This window comes from Gallus gallus, chromosome 3 (genome assembly GCF_016699485.2).
Source record: "Gallus gallus isolate bGalGal1 chromosome 3, bGalGal1.mat.broiler.GRCg7b, whole genome shotgun sequence".
NCBI classification, from domain to species: Eukaryota; Metazoa; Chordata; class Aves; order Galliformes; family Phasianidae; genus Gallus; species Gallus gallus.
In genome coordinates, this window is record NC_052534.1 from 29,754,123 (window position 1) to 29,766,875 (window position 12,753).

The following is a 12,753-nucleotide window of genomic DNA, read 5'->3' on the forward strand; positions in this document are numbered from 1 at the left end:
TAATTCTCTCTCTCTCTCTCTCTCTCTCTCTCCCTCCTTGGCTGGCAGCGGTTGCTCTTCCAGGAAGCGGGGTCTCAGCCCAGCACGGCCCTTGTCTTTGTGGCCCATTGACTTTCTTCCTTTATGTGCTGCTCAGATGATGGCAAGTGAGCACTCCTGTCTTCGGACCGAGACATTCCTGCTCCTTTCCTACTCAGCCGCCTCTGCTCCTCTTCCTCCCCTCCTCACTGGCACACCAAAGTGTCCATACGTTACCAAAGACTGACAGGCATGACCACGCAAAGGGATCTGGTTCCAAACTGGAGCACTCCTTGAGAAAGTCATAATGTCTAAGACAAAATCAAAAAACAAAGACAACAGCTTTTAAAAAGCACGTGCACAAGAGAGTGAGAGAAAGAGAGGAAGGAAGGAAAGAAACAAAAACGCGGGAAAGAAGGAATTAAAGACAAAAAGAAAAATAAGAATGAAGAAATGTGAAGAGCAAACAAAGGAGGAAAAAATTTACCCCTATATTTCCTTGGGAATGTCGGACAGGGCTTCCTCAGGGAAGTGGGAACTTGTTTTAAACAAACAAACAAAAATATATTAAAGCACAAATTTCTACCAGAACAGTTACCTTCTTTACCACAGAGCCCACAGCTTAGTGGACAATACTTTGCAGCCTTCTCCTCAGCTCACTGTGCTCTCCCATTGGCTGGGGCGGCCCTGCAGTGACGCAGCAGCTGCCCTACAGGCCAGTGGCCAGAGCACCCTGCCTCGTCCGCATGTGCTTCAGTGTCTCCATCCATCCACCCTCCAGGCTCTCACGTATTTAATTGCCCCCCATGCAGTTTGCTTTGGGCCGCGCTGCTGTCCTCTCCCCACCTTTCTGTGCTTCTCACCCACCGGCCTGAAGAAGATGGAGCAGGAGTGGACCCATCCCATGGATCCCGCTGAATGGTGGAGGAGTCCTGCCTGGATCCAGTTGCAGTGCAGGCCCCCACATGCCTCTTTCTCTCTCTCGGCAATTCTTGCTGGGTGGAGAAACTGTGAGAGCAGATCTGAGCTGCAGGCAGAAAGGTCTCTCAGTGGGGTGGGGTGGGGTGGGAAGGGAAGGGGGGAGCAATTACACAGTGGCTTCCCACTATATCTGTTGAGATGAGAGCTGTCTCAGCACTAAGCCCAGCATTGCTTCTCTGTCTCTCTTGCGTTATTTATTTATTCTAGTCTTTAACTCCACTGTTTAACTTCCCTCAGCTCAAGCTTTTTGAATGATGGAAAGAGTCAGGCATGTCAACCTCCTTCAGCCAAAGAGCAGGTCCCATGCCCACATCCAGCCCCCGGGCCAGCTGTGCAGACAGCGCTGATATTGCCACCTCACTTCTCAGGCCTTTAGCTGCAGAGAGGGGGAAATGTGGCACAACACCACTGCTCAGGGGAGAAGTGGCTGAATTCCGTCAGTACACGCAGCCTTGCAGACCCCAGGAGAAAGGTCTGCCTGCCCCGGCCAAGCAGGAGCCATGATATCCTTGCTACGACTGGAAGCAGCAATGGGCATGACTTAGCTCCCAGCACAGGGCAGAGTTAGCCCCACATTATGGTGCACTGGGGGCTAGTAGCCTCCTAGCTGAGTCGGAATCTTCCACTTAGGGACTCCCCATCTGAGCTCTGTATCTGGGGCACTACAGGTGTGCAATGAGCACAAAACCCCCAGTTTCCATGGCCCTTTCTCCCATTTCTGATGAATATATCAGCTTCTCTGAGACAACTGTGTTTGTCCAAAATCACCTGAATGTATTAGCTGCCTCTTGCCATTGCTCAGCTTCTGGAAACAGCTGGTGCTTCCTTTCCTCCAGTGATGGAGGGGGAAAGCTTTTATTCAACACCCAAGAGATCCAGTCTGAATTCCTGAACACCAGCTCTCTTTGCTCCTTGGTGTGAATTCTACTGCATTAAAACTCCCCAGCCAGCATCAGAGAGAGAAAAGACATCAGCTCTGAGGAATGAGAGGCCTCCTCCATACAGAGCCCTACAAGACAAGAGAAAGGGGATGGAGCAGCTCTCCCTTGCTCCTATTGCTTTTCTCCACTTCCCAGAAAGAGCCCTGTCAGCCTTCTGTCTCTGCAAGGTCTTCCTCCCTCCAGAGCGTGGACCTTGATCACACTGCCTGTTTGACCAGGAGACCTGTGGCTGTCTCACTGGGCCAGGCAGTGCTGTGGGATGCTGTGGGTGCCTGGAGCAATTCTGCTTCTTGCTGTCTGCTGCCATTTTGACAAACAGTCAGTGCCCTCAGCATCTTTGAACTGAGCCCTTTCAGTCCAATGGTCCGCTCTTCTCTTTGCCTATGTTTATTGGAGGATAGCAGTTGTCACCCTGCTAGGAGTCTGATTTCAGTCCTAGCAGAGAGATGATGCTTTCCAGGAGCCCTTGGGTGCTACGTGGTGTGTCCTGACCTGTTAGCAGTGTTATCTTGCTGACTCCAGGGGCCTTCCACTGGGCAGAGTAGGAAATGGGAGTGTTTTCCTATCAGGAAGAGATAGCCCAGGGCAGTCATCTCACCTTCTGGGCTTTGAGGCAGGGATCCTCGTGGCCTTGCTTCCACAGGCTACTCGGGCCCTTGGGAGAAGGTTGCACAAATGCATTTTGCTGATGCTCAGTGGGCAGCAGGGCTGCTGAGGAGTTGGGGAGGTGGAGTCCGAAAGTTCGGGCCCACGGACAGAGCAACATCTGTGTGGTAAGTGTCCGTGCCCTGCTGCCAGCCTCGAGCCCACGAGGAGGAGTGTAAGTGCCTCACAAGCCCACCTACGGCTCAGGAAGCCCCTCCTCAGCCATGGGCTCAGGGCAGAACAAGCAATCAGCAGTGAGGCCTTCTCCTCCTTGCTGTCAGGCACCCACGTGCCGCTCTGTTGGCCCCACACCTCTGGTAGAAGTCTCAGGGAGCCCCTTCCAGCCTAGAGCCCCGCTCCTTTATCTCTGGCTTGAACACAGCTGGTGGTGAGTCTGGTGGAAAGAGCCCTTAACCCAAGTGCCTCAGCTCGTCAGAAGCACCAAGGAGGAAGGGACGGCCCTCATTCCCCTGACAGGCGTGCAAGGGGAGCGTGGCAGAGGGAAGAGGCACTTCAGCAGCGAGGACAAGGAGCTGTGAGGTGATGGAGGCCGCTGTCTGCGTGTGTATGTGTGCAGGCAGTGGTGGACGAGAGGCTCTGTCCTCCTCCCCAAGAGCGGCAGTGTTTGGGGTTTGCTGCCCCATGCCTGTGCTTGAGGGGGCAGTTCTCCTTATGGAGGTAATGCATCCCAGGTGAGACGTAAAGCCATGCTCCTCACCCCTTGCAATTAAAGACCCCTTCACACTTTTCACAGTGTTCTGGCTAAATTACCGTCCTTAAACTTAATTACAGACTGTCGTCTTAAATATCTGTTGCAGTCTCAACCGGGTACATTATGTTTCCCTTCCTGATGTTTTATGTTGCTTATCGAGTAGCTGCTTTATTCCACTCCAGAAGTGGCTGCATTTCAGTGATGGTGGAGATTATTCTGTACATAGAAGGAAAGTCCCTGCAGAAGGAAAGTGCAATATAAATTTAAGAGACTGCTTTTATTTACAAGGAGACCTCTGCTTGGTAGTTGTAGAAATACATTAGGAAGAATGCTGTGTGGGTGTTAGCCGATATATACTCAATTTCTTCTTTTTTTTTTCCAGGGTATAAAACAGAAAATATGTGAGTGTGCAGGCTCCTGGGTATAAGCTGTAGATATTAGAAGCAGTGACTGCTACTGTGTAGTTACAAGGGGGGCTTACAAAGAAACTTTCATTTGAAACCTCTTTTTGTAGTCGTTCATTGTATTCTGAAAAAATATATATATACATATATACATTTTTGTATTATAATTTTCCACGTTTTGGTGAAAGTCCCAACAATGGGACATCAACAGGACATTAATCCATAGCTTTTAACAACGCAAATGTCAATTCCTGCCCCGGTTCTGAGAAGCAGCTCCTGGCTGGTAGCAGTAATGGCCTGTTTTCCTCTGTGTAGATCAGCCGCTGGAAAACGACGGAGCTAATGTGTTTCATTTGATGTGGAGTTAAGTAATTTGGAATGCCTGAGTGCAACTCTTCCCAGCCACGCAGGAGTGAAAAACGTTTCATCTCTGTGACAAATCACAGCGGCTGGGGAGCTCCTGAGCTGCGTGGCTGGGAGCGCTCCGGGTCTGCCCTGCACAGCGTGCCGCCTGAGAGCAGCCCTAGCAGGAGCCCTGCTTCTGGATGCAGTGCTGTTGTGGGAGAAGGCAGGGCAGCAGTCAGGGGAAAAGCATAGGGGTTTTGGGAGGTCAAATGTTTAGGTGTTTCCTTCAAGGATGATGATGGATGTATGAATGAGCGTAGTAACCGGCATACAAATTGTATTCTACTCTCTATTGCTGTTCAAAGCGTGGAAATCGAATTTCTCCCTGTACAAAGTCCTGTGGGTACGCTGCTTCAGAACGGCGTCAAAATGCATCGGCTCCAGAGACGACCAGGGTGCTCCCTCTGCAGCCTGCCTGTACCGCTCCACACCAGGAGAACCACCTTCCGTTGGCGTCTTTGTGCCTTGCAGCCGGGCAGGGATGGTCACCAGGAGCAGATGGCAGTGCTGCTGGGAGAAACGCTGCTCCATCGCACCATCACAGAGGCACCGGGCGTTGTGAAAAGGGAGACCTGCAGGAAGGGTGTCCCAGCGTGCAGACGAGGCAGGAGCACGACTCAGTACAGGCTGCTGGGGAAGCCAGGAGCTGCCTCTGTTTGTGTTTTACTTTGGCTCCTCTGTTAGCTGCTCGTCCCACTCGGCCTGGGAAGGCGTTTAATGCAGACAAAAGGCATTTGCAGAAAAACAAGTCCTGGAGAGCTCCGGAAATTGCATTTTAACAGGACCCAATTTACACTCGGTGGTAATAACTGGCAGCTGGTGGTTTCCAGCCGGGAGCTGAATAGCCCCAGTACACTCAGCATCCCAATTGATAGCTGTGATAGATATGTGTTTTGCAGCAGTCACCCCTTTGGAGTAAGACATGTGCCAGTTTGTTTGACAACCTGCCACCCCCTAGCGCACCACAGGGGATTCTGGGCTCTTCTGATGGCTACTCACAGCCTGGTGCGGTCACATCAAATCAGGGACAGCCATTTGTGCACGGGAGGCTATGTACATCCCCAGGAACACTGCAGAGAGGTGTGACCCTGGGCTGGGTGTAAGCTCTGCCACCAAGCGTCCTTCCTCCAATGGAGGCAGCTGTCTAGGGGCTTGCAGCAGGTCAGCAGGTCTGACTGAGTCCCTGTGGGGACAAGGGCATGCATCCCATTCATAACTGCTTCTGGCATGTCCTAGGAGCGGGGGGATGGTGGGGTTCTCCAGTGCTGGTGATGGAACAGGAAGACAGGAGCACTTCAAGACCTGTGTTGGCTCCATCGGGGACTTCCTGTGGGTCACATGGTGGCTTCCCCTGTGACACAAGAGGGCTCAAGACTCTGTGGGCAGCTGAGAGGACGGACAAGATGGCATGCTGGCATTGTTCTTGGAAGAAAAGAAGGCTGCACTCTGTGCTGCATTGCCCATTATCTCACAGGTGGAAGGCAGTGGGCTCTGCCCTGCAACTGCTTGGATGGCTGGGTGATGGAGAATAATAAAAAGCCATTAGACCTATAAACCATTTGCTTGTATGGAAGGAGGCACAGTTTTACGCTTCCAGTAAGTCTTGTCCTAAAGGGCGATTTAGCTATGAACGCTTGGCTTACAGTGAGATATTTTACCCCCAGGGCAGACTCAGCACAGCATAACGCAGCTGGACAGCCCTTGCTCAGTGCCAGTAACCATGTCAGAGCTGGTGCCCAGACTTCGTTGCTGGCTCTGTTTGAGGCTATTATGGCCAACCCTGGACTGAAGCACTAAGCCAACTGACGGGTAACTGGCTGCACTGCCACCCTGTGTGTGTATTTCTGTGTTCCTCTTGCATACTCGCCAGCCCTGCAGGAAGATACAGGACCTGCTGCTGCTGTAGCCAACAGACATCTCCCTCAGCTGAAGAGGCTGGGCTCTGGTCCTGCCATTTTGGCAGCAGGGAGGCTTTCAGCTGCATAAAACCCAGCTGTTATAGCGAGTATTTACTCCTGGATGGTCAAAACTTGCATAACTATAGTATCAGATAATCTGTATAGGCAGGCCATGGATAGGAGCTGAAATATGCCAGGCATTGGCAGGGAAAGTGAGCGGCAACTGCGCTGCCCTCAGCATTACAGCTGCTCTGGGCAGTCACTGAGCCCAAACCAGCTCTAAGGGAATGCTGCCACACCTCTCTGTTTGGTTCACATCTTGTCTCACTGGGTGTTGATCTCAGGAACTGGTCGCTGCTGTCAATGAACACAGAGCAACAACCAGCAGAAGCTGTAGTGGCATGGTCAACTCAGACAGCTCTTAACTTGCGGTGAGAGGAGAACATCAATTTCTTGCTGTCTTTGAAATGCCATCAGCACTGACCGGGGGCACTATGTTAGGTTCTTTGTATCGGTGGCAGCACGCACCTCTCAGAGGCAGAGCAGCCAGGGAGCCCTAAGCACTGGGAAAAGGGGAGCAAAGGAACTTTCCTGTGAATTTATTTGATTGTTTCCTAGGGAACCCTGGTATGTCACATCCTGGGACGAGAAGACACACTCTGAGTTTGCTGGAGGTGACCTATTGCTCTCATCAGGCCTTGCTATTTGTCCTCTGTTCCTCAACCCTAGCTTTCCAGTGCACTGATGTAACTGGTGGCATCAGCTCTGGGTCAAGTCACCTGGCGTCAGTGCTTTCAAATAGATGATCTTGGCCTGTTTTCACAGCTCTTGGGACTGTCTGGATTTACCGTCTCACTCCAGAGGGCTCCACAACACACGTTCATCTCTCGGGACTTTCCCAAAATGCTGGAGATGCTACAGACAAATGGCTCTCCTTCGTGTTTATGGTCATAGCCCTTACCTAACATCATGGAGACAGTCTCCAATGTCTATGTGGGGAGGAAAAACTGGTACGAGGATGGTTTCACTTGGGTCTTTTTTCACAGCCAAAACCATCCTGCCTGTATTGCACTGTGCCTACTGGAGGAAAGGAGCTGTCACTCAGTATGCAACTGTCTCATAGGGCAGCAACTGTGGCATCTCCTGCCTTTGGCCAGAGGTGAGCATCAGGTGGTGTGTTCCACACTCTTCCTCACTCCATCCCCCTGCCCCATATTCATCCTCATTGGGCATTTCATTCTCAGCCTGGAGAGATCAGCAGTAGATCATCCCTGGATCCCATGGAAGGGAAACACACCAAAATCCCTCTCTCAGCTTGCAAGGGGCAGGGAGAATCAGCTCAGGCGCAATGGTGAGCCTCTTCAGTGGGATCCAGCACCAGCGGGACGTCGCCAGCCTCATGCTTCCAGGTTGCCAAGGCCAGTAGACAGTACACGTTGACCTGATGGAAGCACTCAGAAACATCCGGAGCTACAGGGATACTGTGAAGGGCAGGGGAGTTCTCTGATGTCTCCTGTTCCTTTTGCATCGGTATCCTTGGGTGGGGACCCTTGGACAGAGCCCACCCACCTCCGTCATCACCACCATATCTTGTCACGTTCTGCTCCACATCTCATAGGGTGCCATCACGGCCATCGAGCGGAGCTGGGACCCTCTCACCCAGCCATCCACGACGTTAAAAGCACAAAACACCAAGGGACTGAACTGAACCTTTTGAACAGGGTGAGATGTTTTATAAGCATTGCCTCATCCGTCCCCTAACCCTGACGCACCTGACATGTAACCTATAGACTCTCAACATGGATTGTTTCATACAAATAAAGCTGCAGTACTCAAGTGGGTCAGCCTGTGTGTCCCTCTTTGCCGGGTTGGGATGACAACTAGGATGCAGCTTGCAGCATGGGCTGGGGCAGGGAGAAGCTGGGGTGGCAGCCTAACACTGAGGGGCATGCCTTGTTGGCACTTCCCAAGTCTGGTTTGGTCACTGGGGAAGGCACCTCATTCTTGCTCAAACCCCACCGTGCTTGGAGACAGCCTGGGAGGGACTCAGAGCAAGGCAAAAGTGTCCTCCAAGTGTCCTGTTGCTTTGTACTTCATTCGTTAGCTAACCACCTGTTCTAAATGTCCTAACAATGGGGCTTTGCAGAAGCACTCCCGACTTTCAGTGTATTGTCTGCTATAACGTGATACACTCTTTAAAAGCAGCGTTCCTGGCTCTCTCAAGCAGGGCACCGCCACTTAGAATTAGCTCTGACAACCCAGACTTCTTGCTTTAATTCCGTCTAGGCCTTTACACCCTGTCTGCAGCCATCCTCACAACCTCCATGCTAACTTACGCTGTTGCAATCCTTCCCTGTGAGAGGAGGATGTGCCGCTGTTTAGAAGCTAGGCTGAGGTCCAGGCTGCTCCTGCAAGGTGCTCTGCACTATCGATTGCAGGGCAGCTATAGCTCAGCTCCTCCTGCATGTGCTGGAGACAATATCACCTCCAAAGGTAAGAACGATGCTAATTTTGTTAAAGTTTGCAATCACTGGGAATGCCCACTGCAAAAGGCCACAAGGGAATGAGTCTGTTTTGTTTTGGCTTGGGGATTCAGTGGTGAGCAATAAATAAAACCTGGAGACAGACAGTGAGTGATGAAGATCCAGAGGAGTATTGACTGCATGCTCAAGTGAGTACAGTCCTTCACGTGAAGCCTGCAGGCACAGGTTGCACAGTCATTAAGAAGAGGACAGTAATGCGGGCACACAAGGATGCTTGGCTGCACTTTAGGCTCCCGGCTGGCTGAGCGTGGCAGCACTGGCTGTGCACTGGCTTGATTTTTACACACGCCTCACCGGCACCCCTGTGCCGTGCAGGGCTCCCCAGGTGCCTGGTCCCCAATGTGCCAACACGCAAACCCAGGCTGTCACCCCAAACTGCACTGCACGGGCAGTATCCCAGAGAGGAAGAGAATACTTATTTGTAGGCCAAAAACAAAAAAAAAACCCAAGCAGAAAATGCAACAATCTGGATTTTAAACATCCCGACCCTGTTATTTTAAAAAAGACCAGAGGAAAAAAAAAATAAAATAAATGATGCTGACTGGAGAGAAAGATTTATGGCTTGCATAACAGGGCCAGGATTTATAAGCAGAACAAAGTGACCTAAAAAGCCGAGAAGATTTAGAGATCCAGGCTGTAGCTACAGCCCACCGCAGCAGAATCGTGCCAGCTCTGTCAGCCCCAGAGCAGTCACTGCCTGGACAGCCCTGTCCATCAGGTTATGTGCAGGCGAAGGGAAGGCGAGCTGGATTAGCACTGCCCGCTGCTGTGCCTCCGCGTGGCAGAGCTGGAACTCCCTTGCTGAGGGGAGAGAATGGGGATTAATTAGCTAATGACCGTTCATCACCTCGGGAGGGCTGGGATAGCTCTGTGCCTGATATCTCACAGCAGAGGGGAGCATCGGAAAGTGCTCGGCATCTCCCAGGAGGAGGGTTCCCAGCCCATGCCTGCTGGCTGTGTTGCAGCCCCTGGCCGAGCTCCTGCCACATGCCAGCCTGGGTGCCAGCTCATCTTCCTGATGTGCCAGGGCCAGCTTTTGTCTTTCCATGGGCTGTTCAGGCCGCGCTCAGCTTCGTCTGCCTCTGGAAAGAACTGGACTGCTGTGGGGCCTCCACCTGCAGAGAGATTTAGCCGTGGGTCTGACAGATGTCAAACCTGCTGTGAAAATGCCCAGGCTGTGCAGTGAGCTTAACCAGCCCTTTCACCGGATCCCAGAATAACAGAATGGCCGAGACTGACAGGGACATCTGGAGGCCAAGCAGGCACACCCAGAGCAGGTTGACCAGGACCACGTCCAGGTGGCCCTCTCCAAGGAGGGGGAATCCACAATCTCTCTCCTCACCAAAGAGGTGACATCGGAGCACCAAAGGAGGCACTAAGACAGGGATCCCGGTTTCCTCCCCCAGCCCCATCCCCGCCACTCACTCCTAAAGATGCCACCGTATCCCCTCTCCAGCCCCCTAGCTCTTACTTGTGAGTGACTTGGCGTTCATGCCTGGGTCTGCAAGAAAGCAGGGAGCCTGAAATCACTTGGTTCCATCTTCTGAGAGAACTGACTCCCTGATGAATTCCATCTACTGAGAGAGCCGCCATCAAAAATGAAAAATCCCTAAGATAACGTGCGACGTGGAGGAGCCACGTGCTTCTGATGGCCACCGCCTCTCCCTCCCAGCATTCCTGGCTGCGTGTGCCTGCCTCATCAGCCTTCCCCGTGTCTGTCTCCATGATTTATGGTCTTAATAACTGAGCCCGAATCCAGCTGCCCCCCCGGGGGCTCGTAACCAGCCGCCACTCACACTCGTCGCTTAGTATATTTTGGTGCAGTCCAGAGTATATCCTCATAAGAACCCCATCTCTCGCTCCTCTGCTCAGCAGCAGACGCTTTTCCTGGGCAGAGCTGTGGACGCCCTCCTTCACCTTTTGCTAGAAGTCACCATCAGCCTCCTGAAGCAGCAGAGGGGGTCATACAGCACGGTTTGGGGCTCTGGAGGAAATGAATGGAGGAGCAGTACCCTGAGGACATGGGCATGGAGGCTCCGGAGGTGCCAGTATAGGGTCTGGGAGCTGGGCTTGGGAGCCCCGTGCAGGCACAGTCCTGCCCCATGAGGGTCTGCTCCCCACTGCAGAGCACCTGCAGCCCATTTGTCTGCCAGATCTCTTTTTCTATTACACATTGCCATCCAGGGCACTGGTAAAGCCCCACAGACTCCCAGTGTCTGGCAAAGTAAGTGCCTCCTGTCCTGCTTGCACTCCAGAGCTAATCATTCCTAAGCAGCTAAAAGGAGGTAAAAGACCCCAATTAGTCTCCAAAGAGTCTGCCTGCGGTTTTCAGAGCTGCTCCAAGGTCTCCGTGCTCCTTGGAGGTATGGCTAACCTCTTGGACTAATTGACAGCAAGGGAGAGGCACAAGCCAGTTTCCAACCTCTAATCCCCCGAAACACTACACTTCAGCATTGCAACGGCAGCTCGGCAGCTGGTGCCCATCCTGCCCTCCTTTCTGCCGATTAATGACTCTCTAATTGCTCCTTATCTCGCACTGACAAGGCGGGGAGGGGTGCCAGCCTTCACTGTCACAGGGGAGGGGGAGCAGCGCGGGGGCATCCCCGGAGGAGCAGAGCTAATGACCCAACCGACTACCAGAGCGTGTGCTTCGTGTGTAATACCTGTTAACAGGTAGTGCCCCTGGGGAGCGAGCTCCACAGGGGGGGGGGGAGGAATAGTGGGATGGGAGTCGAGCCAGAAGAGCTCTTGATTTGGAGCACTGTTCATGTGCACAAAAGCCGAGTGCCCACCTAACTGAGCGTGATTGAGCAGCAGAAAGAGAAATACCCCATCCACAGTGTGTGGGGGGGGGGGGAGGGGAGGAGGTGGAAGAAAAGGGCAGGGATGGATAGGGGCAGGACAGATAAGGGATAGGCAGGATAGGAAGGGATGCTCCTCTGAGGAGCACGCCCTGGCTGCAGCTGGGAGGCAGCCAACCAGCTCGAAACAGTTAACAGCTCTCCTCAGCCACAGCACGGTGATGGATGAGCCCTACCCCGTGGAAATGTCACCGTCTGAGCAGAGCGTGAGCTCATTCCCCTCCGCCTCCCATCTCAGCCAGGGGGGCAAGCAGCCCCCGTAGCGGGCACTGCAGGGGAGGCCTGGCCTGGCCTCCCACCTTTTGGTGGCAACGTCCAGACACCAGCAGCAAGCAGAGCCCTGAGCCCTCGGGGTGTGACCCTGCTACCCCAAAGCCTGTTGATTAATGTGAAAAGGGCTCCCCTCCTTTGCCGAGGAGAGGAGGAAACGTAAGCGGATGAGGGATGGTCTGGTCGGGCCTTCAACCTTGTTATCTAATTTGAAAAATGGGCAAATGAGATAATTATGGTGAGGTATCGATTCATAGCGACGTGCTCCATAAATGCCATAGCAATAACTCTCTGCTCTGCCACGCAGCCCCCCAGCCCCTCCTCAGCTGCAGAAGGCAAGCACGGGCTCTTTGACTCAGCCTGCATGTGTGCCTGAGGGATGGAGCTAGGCAGGGATGGAGCTGAGCGTGCCCTCACGGTTTCTGCCTTTCTGTCTTCCCCACGTGGCAGCGGCCTCGGGACAGTGCAACAGGTACCCCCTCCACGCTCCTTGCAATATCAAAGGCTTTTTCCTGCAGCTGAGGCAGCGTTTTCCCTCCCGACCAGTGACTGGGGAAATTGATGCTGTCGGAGGAGCGCAGTCACGGCTCCATTCGCACAGCTCAGCCACTTACCCTCGGTTTCACCACGTGTAAAGTGGGTGATCATTATAATCCCCTGCCTCCCAGGGGACATCAAGAGTCAATGAATAAGTCATAAAAAGAAGTGCTTTGAGATCCTTGCCTAGAAAATATTCTAGGGCTGTTATTGTTATTGGTAATGGCACATACTTATTCCACTTATTGGCACTTCAAGCTACATTAAAGTCATTCCCTAGATGCAGGAGACTTCACACAAAATATATGACCTTCTGTTCCAAAAACACAGACACCTGCCTGTTGTAGCGAAGCAAATGCTGCTACTTGCCTGTCTGCTTCCTCACAATCGCTGCCCCGTGTGCCCATTTGCAGCAGCATCTCAGCTCCCTCCTTCCCCTCCAACGAAGGGTCCTACCCCCACTGCCATGGCAAAACCTGAAAGCCTTTCCCCTTTCCCCACCCTCCCAGCTTTATCCGCTGCATCCCATGCTGTTACA

General features: G+C 52.8%; 1 protein-coding gene across 3 annotated transcripts in view; it reads left to right on the forward strand.

The window, feature by feature from the left end:
- Positions 1-7,840, forward strand: part of MDGA1 (MAM domain containing glycosylphosphatidylinositol anchor 1) — a 135,360-nt gene extending 127,520 nt beyond the window's left edge. The window contains exons 17-19 of one of the 3 annotated variants that reach the window (XR_006938650.1): positions 49-1,059; positions 4,412-7,163; positions 7,249-7,840. Coding sequence is in view for 1 of the 3 variants with exons in the window: in NM_001398249.1 (NP_001385178.1) it covers positions 49-140 (92 nt within the window). In the remaining 2 variants the exon portion in view is untranslated. Of the gene's footprint in view, positions 1-48 lie in introns of all 3 variants that reach the window. The other 2 variants (XR_006938651.1, NM_001398249.1) reach the window with 2 other exon arrangements.
- The last annotated feature ends 4,913 nt before the right edge of the window (positions 7,841-12,753 follow it).